At 39.7% G+C, this 17,315-nt stretch overlaps 1 protein-coding gene and 1 long non-coding RNA gene across 2 annotated transcripts in view; both read left to right on the forward strand.

Moving 5' to 3' along the window:
* Positions 1 to 17,315, forward strand: part of PIK3C2A (phosphatidylinositol-4-phosphate 3-kinase catalytic subunit type 2 alpha) — a 50,794-nt gene that overhangs the window by 12,384 nt on the left and 21,095 nt on the right. The window contains exons 3-10 of the mRNA XM_088175253.1: positions 5,587 to 5,687; positions 7,356 to 7,507; positions 10,280 to 10,400; positions 11,054 to 11,165; positions 11,636 to 11,715; positions 11,825 to 11,888; positions 13,706 to 13,849; positions 17,231 to 17,273. Coding sequence (XP_088031379.1) covers positions 5,587 to 5,687; positions 7,356 to 7,507; positions 10,280 to 10,400; positions 11,054 to 11,165; positions 11,636 to 11,715; positions 11,825 to 11,888; positions 13,706 to 13,849; positions 17,231 to 17,273 — 817 coding nt within the window. The remainder of the gene's footprint in view (positions 1 to 5,586; positions 5,688 to 7,355; positions 7,508 to 10,279; positions 10,401 to 11,053; positions 11,166 to 11,635; positions 11,716 to 11,824; positions 11,889 to 13,705; positions 13,850 to 17,230; positions 17,274 to 17,315) is intronic.
* Positions 6 to 4,615, forward strand: LOC148221683 (uncharacterized). The gene is made up of 2 exons (XR_015807434.1): positions 6 to 3,964; positions 3,996 to 4,615. It is a non-coding gene; the product is annotated as an uncharacterized LOC148221683 (long non-coding RNA).

Below are 17,315 nucleotides of genomic sequence, written 5' to 3' on the forward strand. Positions count from 1 at the left end.
TCAGTATCTTTAAATTGCAGTATAACAGTAAAAATTAATGACAGTATCTAAAGACACTTGAAGGTCTGTTATTTATTTTATGTGTATTACTTGGCTTGAGCAGTGTCCAAATAATGTGATGTTATGGCATATGTATTAGTGCTATTCAGAAAATTGAACATTACTACTGAATTATCTCCCAAAATACCTCTGCCCTTATGTAATCCTTCCACATTTACTGAGGAGATTGCTGTTTGTCAACTCAACACTCCAGTAAGAAATTGAAATAATACTCAGCACAATTAAGTATCTAAATCATATTAATAAATGTTTCAATTTTATGAGCAATTCACATAATACTAGGAAATAAAAAGGTGGTGAGCTAAGCACTGAAAGTTTGATCACAATAGCAGAATAATTCTGTTTTATAGGTAGGAAGCTTTCCTTCTGGGTAGGACTGCTAGACACAACTTTTGCTGTGCTGGAGTGGCTCTTGGGTCAGAAACTCTGCACTTTTTTACTAAAAGAAGGCAAAACATCTTTGTGTGCTGTCAATTCATCAGGCAGGGCAAAAAAGATGTTTGAGATATCCTTCCCTAGGATCATTTAAATGAAATATTCAAGACCAAGCTCTCAGCAGGGGCTTTGGTTCTGGCCCTCCTGTGTGAACGTGGAGCACAGGCAGAACCCAACTGCAGCAGGTGATCATTTATTGCACCCCACAGGGGCATCCTGCACAAGGCTGGAGGTTATTCAACTTACCCTGTATTTTCATTTCTTTCCGTGATAATTCCACCACAAAATAAAAAAAAAAAGATGTGTTTTAAAATATTAGCTCACTAGAAAAGGGATATGAATACTACTGGGTTTTGTTTTGGTTTTTGTTTTTTTGGGGTTTTTTTTTTTGGTGGAGTACAAAGACTGAAAGAGAAGTGGAGAATTTTCAGTGGAAAAGCCAGCACCCTGTCAAGGGTGATAACGGCCAAAAAAATTCTATTTGTAGAAACTGGTTAGAGAATGGGAAGTAAGATATTTGTTTGCTGTGGAGACTTTGGTTTACAGCTGTTTCAAATCTTAGGTGTTGTCTTTCTAGGTGTTTTTAATAGGCTAGGGACATGCCATAAAAAAACAACTGTTATCACTCAAGGATATTTTCCAAATAATTCCTTAATTCTTCTCTCCCCACCCCCAAATTGGAGGAGGTTTTCTTTCTCAGAAATAGGAATATTTACTAGACTGTGGCCTAAAAGGCTGTCTAAATTTCCATTGAAGTGAAAATTTTGGCCCCTCATTTGAAGAATTTCCTGTTTTTTCTGGGTTAGGTGTCAGTATTCTGGCAAAAGTCAATAGAAGGCCAGTGGAGAAGGAATAAAAACCACCCTGAAACCCAAAAAATCAATTTATCTCTGGTTTTGTGCCATGTGTACAGATCTCGAGCCTGACTTAATTTTATTTTTTTTTCCCCACTAGCTGTTGAGCTGTGACACATCAGCTCTGTTATTTCCCAGTATGTGGAGAGACATGTACATTTGGGCTGTGCAGCAGTTTGTTTCTCAGGGTGCTGTGTAATCTGGTGATGTGTTTGCCAGTTTTTCAGTGGTGCTTGCTGGCTGTAATTAACTGCTGGCTAATAACTGGGGTCACTGCTGCTCAGGTGGTGGCTGGAGGAAGTAATGCTTGACTTGCTGAAGGAAACCTGCCTTTACACATTCCAGGTTTTTTCCAAGAGTGTAGGATTTCAAAGGCTCTTTCCTGTTCATAAGGTCCAGTCTCCTGCTATTTGAATGTCCTGGATTGACATTTATGTTGGATTCATAAATTAAGTTCGAGCTCTGTCTTCACGTGGGGTCTTTTCTTCCTGCCACTTTTGATTTAAAGGCTCTTCCAGCTCCTCCTCATCATTCATCTGATTTTCAGCAGCACACATTTGTAACTTGCTCTTAGGAAATGTTCTTCTAGCAGGATGGAACAGCAGGTACTTAAGATGAAAGAAGAATTTTGATATTTACCTCAGTACGTTACAAGAGTTGCTGACTTTCTGTCAGCTTTCACTGCAAGCTCTGTGTGAGAGCTTCTCTTTCCTTTTTAATTTTTTTTTTGCAGATGCTTTATGAGAATTTTAGCTGTCTGTGTGAGAGCACAGCACCACGTGCCTTGTACAGAATGAATAAACCCTCATTATTTATTTGTGATAGCATCACAGCATCAATTCTGGAGTCAATTAATTTTTATTAAATCACCATCTTTTTCAAACAAGTTCTTAATTTATAGCAGAATTCTGCAGTGAATGCCCAATTAAAGGTTTGAGATTTACTTTTTTTTGCTCCTCCAGACTTGTTTTAGCATCCAGTTTTAGTCTGTGTTATAAAGGTAGATGATGATACAAGGCTCTAAGTGAGAATGTTTGTTTCTGCTGAGTTATTAAAGAAGAAAATAAATAGATTTAAAGATGAGTCTCTCAGATGGATATCCTTGAAATATAACTCTTTTGCCTATCCTGTGCTTCTGCTTTATTTTCTAGTTTAAGTAATTTTCTACTTGGTATAATAGAAAGCTGAGTTCTGTTGCCTCTATTTGTGGCAGCTCTCTTGTGTTTTACCCAATTTACCCGAATTTATCTGTTCTTCAAAGTATATTTTCAAGTCTTGCATCTTAACAAGTCTGGATCATTTCCTCCTAAGCTGTTCCTGCAGAACTTAGTCTCGCTGCCCCTTTAAACAAAAATATTGGTACTTTGAGTCTATCAAAACTTAGGATTTATCTGTTTAATCCCTGAATAATAGATTGCTTTGTTTTGATGAAGTCTCTATTTGTAGCTATTCTTATTTTTGCCTATTTAATGGATATATTTATTTTTGAAGTACCTATACATTTATTTCTTTTAAACACTTCAGTGTTTGTCACTCATTTCTGAAAGCAGAGACAAAAAGCAGAATTTTGTCCTCTTCTATGTGTTGTTTTCTCTTGCTTTCCACAGAGCTGCTGAGCCTTGTGACTTTGTATATTCATGGAATTTTATTTCACTTGACTTTTGTTAATTTATTGGGGTTTAGGTTTGTTTGTCATTGTTCACATTAATTGTATTTGCAGACCACTTCTATTTTTTGCAGCCTATATTGACATGAACTTTTAATCTCATTTGGCCTGAAGTCCTTTCTTTCAAGTTCTTTCCTGTTTGACTGATAGCTTCTGCACCTCCCACATCCACCCAAGGAGAAGTTAAAGAAATTAAAATTCTACTTGTTGCTCAAAACCCATCTGAGTTCAGTGAGTTTAAATAGAATTCTTAGTTTTTTTCAGAGCTTGTCCTGAAATTATTTTCCCAAAAGTGATAAAAATTAATATTGAAGTTCAACTTAAAAAAAATAAAAGGACTTGTTTGATGTTCTTAATTTTGCACGAGGAGCTCTTTTCCAGCATTCCATGTTTGTGATTACACGAGGTTTCTCTCCTTAGTCCCATGTGACCCTGAGGTGAACGTTGATAACCCAATCTTTGCTTTTCCTTTGCTCATTAGATTAGAATTTATTATTTACCCTGGCTGGGCTTGCTCGTGTTGGCATGGCTCGTTATTGAATTTGACAGTAGAATAGTGACAGTGTTCCTGTGAGGAGTCCAGCCTGTCACAGGGGCACAAAGTGAACTTTCAGCACTCGTGTGGCTCCATTTGAAGCTGGTCCCTTCTCTGGTGCTTTTATCCTGTGCTTGCACGGTGCTTTGGGCACTTATTTGTGGCGTTCCTTAAGGAGTTTTTAAACCGAATGTAACATTTACAGAGGCAGCTTTTTGATTTGCAGTGGCTGAGTTTTGTGTTGAGTTTTGTGTTGAGTTTTGTGTTGAGGTTTGTGTTGAGGTTTGTGTTGAGGTTTGTGTTGAGGTTTGTGTTGAGGTTTGTGTTGAGGTTTGTGTTGAGGTTTGTGTTGAGGTTTGTGTTGAGGTTTGTGTTGAGGTTTGTGTTGAGGTTTGTGTTGAGGTTTGTGTTGAGGTTTGTGTTGAGGTTTGTGTTTTGTGTTGAGGTCATGACCCTTCAGCAGAGCTGTTTGTCTGTCCCTGCCTCTGTCCCCTGCCTGTTCCCTTGCGTTTTTGGGGCTGCTCTTGTGCAATTCACAGTGTGTTTATTAGAGACAGGTTAGCAGGGCAGTGTTTTTATGTGATAGAACTTGTCTGAGATGTTACAATAGCAGAACCTATTGAAATGTAAGGTGTTGTGCCTGCTCCTGCAGCTCATTTCAGGTTTTGTGGCTTTTCAGCTTCCTGCTGGAATTGTCTCATGTGGTATGGCTAATCCCCAATTACACAGAATTTGTCCTTTTGACTGATCAGTTTTCATGCAACCGATATTTTAGCTGAAATAATTGGGTTTAAATGCAATTCAAGTGGCAATTATAGGTTGTATCTCTTCCAAGTTTATGCTGTACTGCTTAAACAAGTTAATTTGAAGGAGGAAAAAACCTGACAGACATTATGTGGCTCTCTCTGATGTGACCCCTTTTCTGAGAATCTAATTTAACTATATTGTCTGATATGCTCTAATGAAATGAGCTGACTGCTTGGGCTAATAATAAATAACCCACATACTGGTTAAGTAGTTAATCACTACTTCAAATATGAATAAATGGTGGTGATTTTCAGAAAACCTGTAGTGCAGTCTGCTTTGTTCCTGGCCTTGTGGTTGGAGTAAAGTTTTCTGTAAGCATTGTAAAATCTTTGGATGACAAATGAAAAATGTCACTGGGCATGTGACTTATTCCAGGGAGGATCTGGCAGGAGCTTCACAAATCACTCAGGCTGGTGGTGGCTGTTACACTGTGGACAGCTGAGTTCCCACTGCTTATTCCAACTTTTCTCTGCTTTTTGCTCACTCCAGAATTTGTATGGCTTGTGTTGTGAATTGGATCAGAAAACAGATACAGATATAAAACTTGCTGCAGTTCTGTGTTTGTCATTTTGGTTTTGTTGGTTTTGAAATTTATTAGATTTTTTTTTGCTGTTTGAAACTGCAGCTCTCTTTTAGCAGGGTTTTTTTTTTTTTTTTTTTTGATTGGCTACTCTAAAGATTGTGGTTTACAGTTTTGGGAGATGATGAGAGCATTTGGCATAAGGGATTAAAACAGTGGTAATTGATTCCATGGGGTTAATTATAAGTTTCATGTTCTCAATGCTATTTCCTTCCAGTGTTGAACTTGTATTTTCCTGCTTTGTAGGAAGAGATAATGATGGGCACCAGTGATAGGCAGTGGTTCTTTCTGGAACTACACTGAATTTGAATTGCAGAACTGGAGGAAAAATAAGTTTTTCTTGTATCTGTTGTTCAGCTGCATTTAGGCAAATCTGAATGCAGCAGGTCACTGCTGGCAGCTCAGGAAATGCTTGCAACTGAATATTCACTGATAATGATGCTGGCAAATAAATGATATTCTGTCAGGGAGCCAGTGCTGCAGTGAATCTCTACTTCCCAAGTTAGTGATACATGATTTTCTCATATAGAAGCAGATATAAAAGCAATGGTAAACCTCAGGCTCATGAGAACCACACACCTACAGGTGGCTTTGCTGCCTTCAGGAATGTTTGGAGCTATTTTAATCCTCTGTTATCTCTGAGTTGCAGAAAGACAATGGGACCACTGGCACACTGACAGAAAATGTGCTTCTCCAGGCAATGGAAGGGCAGAATGAAGAGCTGGCAGCTTTTTCTGAAGCAGTTACCAAGTAAGAAATGACTGAATGTGAATTAAATTTCAGAAGGGGAAAAAAGAAAAGCTAAATGATTCATTTTCAGTTAACTTGACAGGAACAGTTCTACAATTTTTTTTTTTTGCATGATGGGACAGATTTCAGTATGTATCCTTTTTCCTTTTCTTATCTCAGTTTTTCCTGGTTTTGTCCTGGTTTGTTTATCTTTTTCAAGACTGCAACAGAATTGTTAAGATCTTCAGGACTGAGATTATTGTATTATCATATGTCCTCTTTCTTATTTTCTTTTGGTCCTGTGACTTTTCCTTTTCCTTGTTTTTATAATACCTTTTTATCCTCAAAGTATTTTTCTGTATCTTGTTGTTTTTTTGTTACAATTTCTGTTGAAAGAATTTGAAGTTTTGGTTTTTTTTTTTCTTAGCTGATACACCTCACAAAATCCTATCACTCAGTGGTGACTGGTGAAAGATTTCCAACCTTTAAATGTTTTTATTTTTGTTGCTCTCACAAGTAGAATTCTGTAACAGAAAGCCTTTAGACTTGTCTCTGCTTAGATCAGATAGTGAAGTTCTTAAAAATTGTGTGAGGTTTTTTTTCTTACTGCCACAATTTAATGAGAGATTTTTTTTGTTGTTTTCTTCTTAGAGAAGACAAACTACTCTTGCCTTTTTTCCTTTTAAGATTAAAATTCAAGAAATAATGGAGGAAATAGAGATCTTTGAACCTCAATGATAGCATCTATTTTTTTTTTAAAGCAGGAATGTTTATAAAATGAAAAAGAAACTCCACAAAAACAATGAAAATTCACATAAATGGGAGATTTACTGATGAACAACATTAGGAGAAAGCTCACTTAGGACAGGCTTCTTGCAACACTTTTTGGTTCAATCTAATTTTTAGCCTTTCTTTCAAAACCCAGTGTTCCAAATACCAATGGACTTTTGACTGCACAACTCTTGCTGGAGGATCTTGCTATTGTCCAGAATCAAGATGATGAAATAAATATTCCTTGTAGATGAGTTGTGTTCTTAATCTCCTATAATATTACTTTAATATTGGCAGAAGTTTAAATTATTTTATCCATGGTAAATAAATGAAATAAATTAAAAAAAAAAAAAAGCAGCTTTCCAAGTATGATTTCTTCACTAGTAATAAATAGTTAAACTGTTTGTGTCCTAAATAAAAACCTTTATCTCAATTAAGGCTCTTCCTCAGCTTCCATAGCTTGGATACCTTCTGCATGATATCCAAGCTCAGATTAGACTTCTAAAAATTGAAACATGTGAAGAGTTTTGTTATTCTTTTCTTTTTTTTAAAATAAATTTTCAGAATATACTGTGGATTACCTTTCTAAGAACTGTTTTAGAGTTTAGCTTCTGCAGAAGCTGGATATGTCCTGTAAGAATTGACCTATTAAATATTTTTAAGCTGTGTGGAAAACCTGCCTAATTATATGCTAGGATTTTTTTTTCCCATCTAACTATTACTTATATAATTATTGTGGGCAATGTTCTGTTGAGAATAGAAAAATTAAATGGTGCTTTGCACATGCAATTTAGGTGGAGAGCCAAAGGTAGTTTTTACTGTTCTGCCTTGTGGTTATTACCATGTTTTGTTTTTTTTTTTTGCTTTAGTCTTGAACTTCTCCATTGCAATGTTTTCATAAACCTTCTCTTCTTCCAGATTGAGGACCAAGTTTCCTTACACTGACCAGCAAACAAACCCAGGCTTTGTGCTCAGTCCAATCATGCTGCAAAGAAATCTCAGTGGGGAGAGTATCAAGGTTTCAATAGAAATTGAGGAATTCCAGCAGCCAGTCACTTTCACATGTGATGGTAAGTTCTTGTTGGACACTGTACACTCAGCCTGGGACAATGCTTTGCACTTTTTGGGATCCCTGGCTCTCAGGGCCATGGGGTGTTGGTGGGAAATGTGGAAACTGAGGAAAGGTCTAATTCTGGGTCATTGCCAGAAAATATTTTGGGTCCAGCAGACCAGAAGCACTATTCTGTCCATAGCTGGATAGAATAAAACAGTTTTCCAAGATTCTTTATAATTATTGAGGGGATAATGACTGAAATTTTTAATGTTTAATTTTTCTTTTCAACACTCTAACATATTTTAAAATAAATTTTTGTAGACTATCTAAAAATTGAGGCAAACTGCTGCTGGAAAACAAGAATAAACACTAAAACTATCTATTACTTGCCTTCAATACATGCTTATGAACACAAACACTAAAATAATATGGTTGGATGTGCCACAACTGGCTGTCCCAGTTTTGTGGGTAACCAGGAATATTGGTTTGGGGTGGACCTTTGAGGTTGTACTGCAGAAATTGATATTCTCTGTGCACTCTTGACTGCACAGGGGTTGCATTTGTAACTGCATGCTGTCAACTCCTGGCAGTTCTGCCTGATAAATAACTGGGTATAAACTTTTTTGCCTCTATCCTTCTGTAGTCTCTTGTCACTTGTGAGGGTTATCCTTTGGAATCTCAGCTTCCAGCAGTGCAGATGCTTCAGAGCTGGTTGTTCTCAAAAGATCTGGAGTTGTTTTGTTATCCCATGAACTTGCTGCTCTATTGCTCTCCCTGCATCAGTGTTTTCATTCCATGTGAATCTGCTGGACCTGACGTTTATTCTGTGGTGATTTAATGATCTTTTGTTAAGAAATGAGGTGGATTGTAAGTGTAGCCTGGGAAGGGTTTCTGCACTTAAGACTCCACTTTTCTAATATTACAATCTTAATCCTTTGCTAGAGAAGGCTTTGGTAGGGTAAGTGAAATGTTAGGGCTTTAGCCTTTTATTTCTGGTATTTTCTGTGACTAGCTTGGAATGTGTTTTGCATTCTAATCCCATGTGCTTGCTTCTTTGCACTTTCCTCTCCCTTTTCCTTTTTTCTGACACTGAAGCTAATCCCAGTTAAACTGTTTGTGTTCCATGGCTGGTGACAGGTGTGTATGTGACTGCTAATGGGGACATTTAAAGTTATTCTCTGCCTTTAATTCCTCCTCTTGTGGTCAAACCTGTGCACACCTCAGCACCCTGCAGCTGCTTTAGTTCAGTGTGGCTTTCAGTCCTGCCCAGAAGGAGCTGCAGCCTCTCAGTGCTCTGACAACTCTGTGGAAAGGACTCAGGAGGGAAAGGGATGAACTTCAGCTCTTATTTGCATTAATTTATTAGACTTTGCATGGAAGTTTGCTCTGTCTGAGCAAACATTGTGTGTCAGCAAGAGATTGATGTCTTAGAATGAGATGTAGGGCAGGGAAGAGGTGGTGACTTTATTTACCATTATTTTCAGCCTTCACTGGGCTTTGCAGGGCTGGCAGAGCTTTGGCACTGCAGCCTGTGAGTGCAGCACAGGAACCATCCCTGCATGAACTGTCACTGCATCTTTTTTATTTTTCAGCTACAGATATATTCTGTGCTGAAGGTAGCACAGTGATTTCACCCAATAATAACTTCAACTTTAGGGTTTAATGAGTTAAAGTGTTCCTGAATTCATACTTCCTATCATTCCTTGTTCTTGAGGTTCACACAGTCATTCTTCATATGTGCTTGTAATAATTAATAATTTGTTAATGAGGTGAAGCACATGTGTTATCATGTGGAAAATATTGTGGCATTACCTCTCTGTATCTACCTTAGTATTAATATTTCTTTCTTTAAAAAAAAAAGTTAGAAAATCAGGAAGGTCTCTGCAGGGAGGAAAAACCCTCTCTGAAGGTACTGACAAAATATAAAATTGGTTCTACACAGCAGTTCTCTTAGAGAATTTTGAGGCACTTAGTAATACTATTTGCAAAGGATTTGAAGGAGATCATCAGAAACTAGATAGGGAGGGCTAGAGAGCATTTTGTATTTAAACATTTGTGCCATTCAGACTTGTCTGTATTTTTAGTCAGGGACAGCTGGTGGCTGTGGAGGAATGAATTTTGGGTTTGAGTGGGATTATTTTTTTGCTCTGTAGTTACTGGATGGAGGACAGACAGTTTTCCCTGCAGTGTTTGGAGCCTGATAAAAAGCAGCTGAGAGTTGCATTTTGCAAAGGCTTGGTGCTGGTGACTGAAATCTGCTCTGTACTGAGTTCAAACTTCCCTGGACAGGTGGAAAGGAAAAAGGGAAAAGGACTTTCAGCAGGATTTGCCTCAGCTGCAGCTGATACTCAGTTCTTCAAAGGCTGAACAAACAGAAGAGTTCCAGCTCCCAACTCTGCAGATAGTGGTTTTGAAACTGTCAGTGCCTCTGGGATCACTTGCCTATTTCAAGTCCTTGTTAAATAGGGCAAATTTATAATAAAAAAGAAAAAGGCTGTCCTCTGTCCTGCACACTGTGTTTGTGCTTCTGGTTAAATGTCTACACTAATTTATAAAGATTTTTTTTGGCTTTTCATAATGCCAGGCAAGTTTGATGAGATAACTTTCTTTGTGAAAGAAAAGTGAAGATTTCAAACTATGAAATTTAGGTGATAATAGAAGCATAAAAGTCTTCTCTGCAAGTATAAAAATCAATTTCAATAAATAACTACAAACTGTGAGTGAACAGTAGTTAATATCAATCACTATGGATTTGTGTTTAACTTTTAGATGTAATTTCTTTAAACAGTGAGTTCCCCTGTTGAGCTTATAATAATGCAGGCACTTTGCTGGGTGCATGATGACCTGAATGAAGTGGACATTGACAGTTACATCCTCAAAGTCTGTGGCCAAGAAGAAGTTCTACAGAAGTAAGCAAACTCTTTTTCATTAATAATTAATTTCGTGCTTTTTCATGACACACTTACTGGAAAGTGGATCTCTAGTGATTAAATGTGTGAAAGAAACGTTAGAAATGTAAGGGAGTCACTGTTTGCACAAAGATCAGAAGTTTTTGGAGTTGCTCTGGGATACAGCAAAGTAGATCATCATCACCTCTGTTCTAATGTAGATGCATGTTTCTAGAGCATTTCTGTAGGTGGATGTTTAGTTTTTTCTCTTCAAATCTCAGAAACTGAAAAAAAAAATCAACTTTTTTCTAATAAACTGGGGGAGTTGTGGTTTGCAGGGTTTTGTTTATTTCTTGGTTTCATTTTTTTGTTGTTGTTGTTGTAACACTTTTTTTCCAAAACTAATGGTTTACAAAGCCCCGTTGGTTTTCTGGGTTAGAATTGTTGGTTTCAGTGTTAACCACTGTCGTTAAGAGCTTTAGCACGAGCGCTGCTGTCTGCAGCACTGTTTACAAACTTGTGTAAAAGGAGTAAAAACCAGATGGAGGCTGGGGCGTGGAGCTTGGCTCTCCATTCCCTGCCTTCCTGGTCACCTGGGACATTCTGTGTGAGTTTTTGGGGGAGCAGAGCTGAGGCTGTGAGCGCAGCTTTGCCTCCTGCTTTGTGTTCCACAGCAAGCACTGCATAGGGAGCCACGAGCACGTGCAGAACTGCAGGAAGTGGGAGCTGGACATCGAGCTGCAGCTGCTGAGCCGTGCTGGGCTGTGCCGGGAGCTGGCCCGAGCTGTGAGTGCCCCCAGGACCCTCCCTGCCCTGCTCCTGTCCTGGCCCCCTACCCCAGCAGCCGCTGAAATGCACCCCTGGATTGTCACAGGGCTAATGGCAGAAATTGGGGTGATGCCTCTCACTGGAACCCTCCCCGGATTTCATACCTGGACAAAGAATGCAAGCGTGGGGCTTGAAAAAAGGGGAACACATTTCAGAGTTGGGAACAGCTTTGGGGTTTAATTAAATGTGTATCAGACCATCAAAGGGGAAGAAAGGAGTGTTTGGTATCTGTACAATTGGGACTTAGTGGCTGTTTCTTGTCTCTGTCCCCCTATGTTCACATTTCACAGGCTCTTAAGTAGTTCTGGCTTTTCCCCCTTGAAGAAATCACTTTACATCCTTCCCCTTCACCACCCCAGGTGTTAGTAATTCATATTCTAAAACAGTGTGCATATGACAGAAAGTTGAGAACTAATATTTTATTGCAGGAAGATGATGACAGGACACCTGTACATCTCACCAAACACCTCTACAAAGTAGAAAAGCCTTTCAGAGAACCTATCATAAGGTAATGTTCTGTGGTTATTTTAATAATCAAGTGCTGATCCCTGCTGAATTCCTAACCAAGGTTGTGTTCTGTTCTTGTCCTTGTGTTCAATAAATATTATTTCTTGCAGGTCTTCCATTGAAGAGCTCCTTGAGTTGTATCACAAGCAAGTTAACACAGCCCTTAGGAATGGGGTAAGGTCATTGTAGATTATTGCTGAACCAAATCCACTGATAAGGTAGCTGGGAAAAAGACTTGAAGGTTTTCTCAGAGAAACTGAGAATCTGAACAAGCTGTCAAATGTGAAATTATAATCATGGGTATTTAGATTTCTGTTCTTTTCTCCCTAGCTTTTCTTGCAAACCAGTTATTACATGATCATCACAACTAGAAATGTATCTTCCAAGTCCTGGGGTGCAAGATAACCTCAAACCTGCTGGAAGAGGTTCATTCAGGAGAATAGGGAACAGGTCTGAATTCTGATTGTGGCTGTTGCTGACAGCCATGAAAGATGTATTTACTAACAGATAAAAATCTGCATAATAGAGAGCAGGAATAGTTGTCTACAAGGACTGAAGCATGTTTAGAACATGCCAGTAAGTTCTACACAAAGCATAATAATGTCTTAGTCTGCTTTATCCAGTTCATTTAAAATACCCTGTCAAAAAAAATTGTCACTTTCAGTTATGACAGGTAGCTTAAAGCAGCTTGGATGATGAATAGTTTAATGTCCCATCTGCAAAAGCTTATGGGTCTCTTATTGCTCATTTCTCAAAGGAGAAGCTGCTTTTAACTGCTGATAATAATGTAATGTAACTTGGAGTCTTAAATGCCTAAACATTAGATAACTGTGTTTCTTAACCAGTTTCTGTAAGAACAGTCTGGAAATGAATGACTTAATTGCAAGACTTTTCTTTCCCCCTGTGTTTGTTTGCCTCTGCAGGAATGCAGGTCTGCACAAGCTGCTCTCTGCTATTTCCATACTCCCTTAATATTATTTCATTCCCTTCATGGTGGTTCACCACCTTCTCAAGGGTGCTTTTGAACACAACCTTTTTGCAGAAAAGTGAGCTGTGCCTGCTCCCTGATGTGGTGGTTCTGTTGTTTGCCCTTGCAGCTGCTTCAGCTTCTTTGTTCAGCTGAGATTTCAGGCTGAGATGAGGAATACAGAAAGTCTCCATTCACACTTGTGTTCCACTCTTTGCAGCCTTTTTGGGGTTGGGAGATGTTGTTTGGAGGTGGTGATGATCAGCTCCAAACAGCAGCAGTTCTGCATTTGAAATTTTTTACTTCATGAGGTGAATTCTTTACATATTCAGTAGGTGAAGTTTGCTAATCCAGGTGAAGAAGGCTAATCCATAAATAATTTGTACATAGGCTTTGATTTCCCACTGTTGAACCCTTTGAAAGTTATCAGTTTTCTTTTTATTGATATTTGAGGGCCTGTGAAAAAAAACAGCAGTGGAAATTTCTCTTTCCATGTCACAAAGAAGCTGTTACCTTCAATTAGTTAGCTTTGAAAAAATGGCTTAAATATTTACAGTGTCTTTTGACTTCTGTGGTTATTTTCTTACCAGAACAGTTAATTTGCTATCCATTTGTAGGGAGGCCAGGAGAATATGTCTGGGAGAGTCATGGTTGGAAATCAATTTACATCTTAGTGAGAGAACATTGCAATAATTTTTCCTCTTACTTAGTTGCAAGTGCTCAGAAATTACTGTGAAAGAGACCTATACATTAAGCCTTTAAAAAGTAAATCATTATTTTGAAGCAAATATTTTTAATTTTCTACATGTGTTCTTTAAAATTGGGTGGAAACATTCCTTATATTGAAAAACAAACTTCATAAGGAAGGTTTTTCTTTATTCCAGTTGTTACACCACAGTTTAAGGTAATGGACATTTGCATCTCATAGTGACATTTTCTTGGCAATTCATTAAAAACATTAAAGCAATAGTGGGTATCACAATTGTGATCAGATCAATCTGTTTTCTCATACATTCCTTATTAGAACCAGCATAAAGCAGTAGATCATGTAATTAAGACTGTCAGAAAAATCTGTTCTACATTGGATTGTGTAGAGACTCCTGCAATAACAGAATCAGTGAAGAGGCTCAGGAGGACTGTCAATCTGCCAAGGACTAAAAATGCTGAGGTAAACTTTCACTCTATCAATTGCATATTTATCTGATCAATATTCCTTCACAGTCTTTAGTAGCTGGAAATACCAGCAACAGGTATTTCTATTCTATCAGGGTTATGTTGGGATTTTTTGTTGGATTTTATTTATTTGTTTATTTAACTTGACATCTTCTATTTATTTTGCTGTCTCTCTGCTCTTAAATGCATTAATTCCTTGCTTTGGGAATATTTTCCTTTTCTAAAGAATGACTGTTTAAAAAACTAGTTTTAAACTACTGTTTTCTGGCTCTTTAACTAGAGACTTGTGTCACAGCAAATGCCACTAAATCTGCCCGAGGGGAGCTCAGGAACAGGAGCTCATGCTGTCTAAAATTAATGCAGTTGTGCTTTAAAGGAGGAATTGACATCATGTATGTTCCCAGGAGTGTTTGTGACTAGCAATAGCATCTTAAAACTCTTAACTGCTCATGTTCCTGCATTCCTGAGCATGAGGACAAACCCAAAATCTCTCAAATAGGACAGAATTTGATGATGCAACTGCCTCATAATGAATGGTTCACTTGAGCAGGATGGTCTCCTGTCATGTTGTCAAAAACAGGCACTAAGTGGAGAAGTGTGCAAATAAAAAAGCTAAATAATCTTATAAAGCTATTTCTGTTGTCCTGCTGCCTTGCTAGAGTGGCAATTCACGTGGTGCTCTATTTGTAATACTGGGCAGAAGACAGATAAACAAAGTTGTCACAACAGCTAAAGTTCTTACAGGGAAGTGCAGAAGACATTGAGACAAAGTGAAATACAGCACATAAATATTTTTTCAATGTTTGCTTTTTTGATAGGAGAAAGCTGTAGAAATAATTAGATTATAGTGTACAGATATCATCCAAAATTAAGATTGGTGCAGTAGAATTTTTAAAAGGTGGGATTTTATAAGTAAAACCCTGCAGTTACTTTATGATGGACATTTGCTTACACAGTAATGTGTGTGAAGGCTTGTAGGGCTGCTTTCAGAAATTGCTGTAAATATTGGAGACTGTTGCATTGTAATCTTTTGTAAGATATTGTTTATTTTGTTTAAAAGTAGTTCTTTGTGGTTGGAAGAAGTGACTGCATTTTTTGTAACAGTGTGAAAGTGTTTGATACTCAAACTTTAAGTTGAAGATGCTGAATTAGTACACCAGGAGCTTTCATTCTCCTGCAGCACTTGTGGCAAACTTTTCAGGAAGTTAGGAATTCACTGGGGTTTAATTTAAACCACAAGCTTAGTTTTCATTAAAAATTTTTGTTTTATCAGGAGTTGAATTTGGCATGAAACCCTTCAGGGTTAGAAGGGAGTAAATTCCCATGATTTGATTGTCACCTCTTGATTTCAACGGTGTTTGTTGAGACTGGACAGGGCAGTGATGTTGCAACAGGTGGAGACTTCCATTGTAGCAGATCAAGGAGCAAACAAAGATAGGACAAAGTAACAGCTGTTAGTGCTCATTTCTCCCTTGTGTAAACGAGTGTGCAAATGAGTGTGCAACGAGTGTGCAAATCGATCGGCAGGCATTGAGCAATCGATCGCTGGGCGATGGATCACACTCATTGCACTCACCTTGCACTCCTTGTACACGTCTTACACACTTCTTGGTCACTCCTTGCACACTCGTTACACACTACTTGCACACTCCTTGAACACAGTTTGCACACTCCGTGCGCACTTGTTGACCCTCGTTGCACATCCCTTACAAACGTCTTGCACACTCCTTGCAGCCCTGCCAGGACGCCGCTCTGGGGCTGCCTGCAGTACCGCGCTGTGTCCACAAGGCGGCGCTAAGTGGACAGGCAGGGCTGGCAGAACGGAGTGTGCAAATCGATCGGCACTCGCGATCGATCGATGGCCGAGCTAATCGATCGGCAGGCATTAGCAATCGATCGCCGAGCTAATCGATCGGCAGGCGCGATCAATCGATCGCCGAGCTAATCGATCGGCAGGCATGAGCAATCGATCGCCGAGCTAATCGATCGGCAGGCGCGAGCAATCGATCGCCGATCTAAATCGATCGGCAGGCGCGAGCAATCGATCGCCGATCTAATCGATCGGCAGGCGCGATCAATCGATCGCCGATCTAATCGATCGGCAGGCGCGATCAATCGATCGCCGATCTAATCGATCGGCAGGCGCGATCAATCGATCGCCGAGCTAATCGATCGGCAGGCATTAGCAATCGATCGCCGAGCTAATCGATCGGCAGGCGCGATCAATCGATCGCCGAGCTAATCGATCGGCAGGCATGAGCAATCGATCGCCGATCTAATCGATCGGCAGGCGCGATCAATCGATCGCCGATCTAATCGATCGGCAGGCGCGATCAATCGATCGCCGAGCTAATCGATCGGCAGGCGCGATCAATCGATCGCCGAGCTAATCGATCGGCAGGCGCGATCAATCGATCGCCGAGCTAATCGATCGGCAGGCATTAGCAATCGATCGCCGATCTAATCGATCGGCAGGCGCGATCAATCGATCGCCGAGCTAATCGATCGGCAGGCATTAGCAAACGATCGGCAGGCATGAGCAATCGATCGCCGATCTAATCGATCGGCAGGCGCGATCAATCGATCGCCGAGCTAATCGATCGGCAGGCGCGATCAATCGATCGCCGAGCTAATCGATCGGCAGGCATGAGCAATCGATCGCCGAGCTAATCGATCGGCAGGCGCGATCAATCGATCGCCGATCTAATCGATCGGCAGGCGCGATCAATCGATCGCCGAGCTAATCGATCGGCAGGCATTAGCAATCGAACGCCGATCTAATCGATCGGCAGGCGCGATCAATCGATCGCCGAGCTAATCGATCGGCAGGCATGAGCAATCGATCGCCGAGCTAATCGATCGGCAGGCGCGATCAATCGATCGCCGATCTAATCGATCGGCAGGCGCGATCAATCGATCGCCGATCTAATCGATCGGCAGGCATTAGCAATCGATCGCCGAGCTAATCGATCGGCAGGCATGAGCAATCGATCGCCGAGCTAATCGATCGGCAGGCGCGATCAATCGATCGCCGATATAATCGATCGGCAGGCGCGATCAATCGCCGGCTCTGGGGCTGCCTGCAGTACCGCGCTCTGTCCACCAGGCGGCGCTTTGTGGACAGGCAAGGGATGGCAAAAAGGAGAGTGCAACGAGTGTGCAAATAAGTGTGCAACTAGTGTGTAACAAGTGTACATAGGGAAATTGTGATCCTGCTAATTAATTCTTGAGGAACTTTGAGTGAAAGGATGTGTTAGATAAATTTAAATATGAGCCTAATTCAGATACTTCATAATTCCTGTATAAGATACTTAAGAGCCATGGAAAATTAATATGGATTTTCTGTATTGAAATTTCCTCTGACTTTATTGTGTAGGTATCCTTAAAATGTGATGATGACAAAAGCAAGAGCCCCTCTGGTGAGTAAAGTTCTTCACTTTTTATTTAAAAACTGTTTTGAG

Source organism: Sturnus vulgaris, chromosome 18 (assembly GCF_052056855.1).
Source record: "Sturnus vulgaris isolate bStuVul1 chromosome 18, bStuVul1.hap1, whole genome shotgun sequence".
Taxonomy (NCBI): domain Eukaryota; kingdom Metazoa; phylum Chordata; class Aves; order Passeriformes; family Sturnidae; genus Sturnus; species Sturnus vulgaris.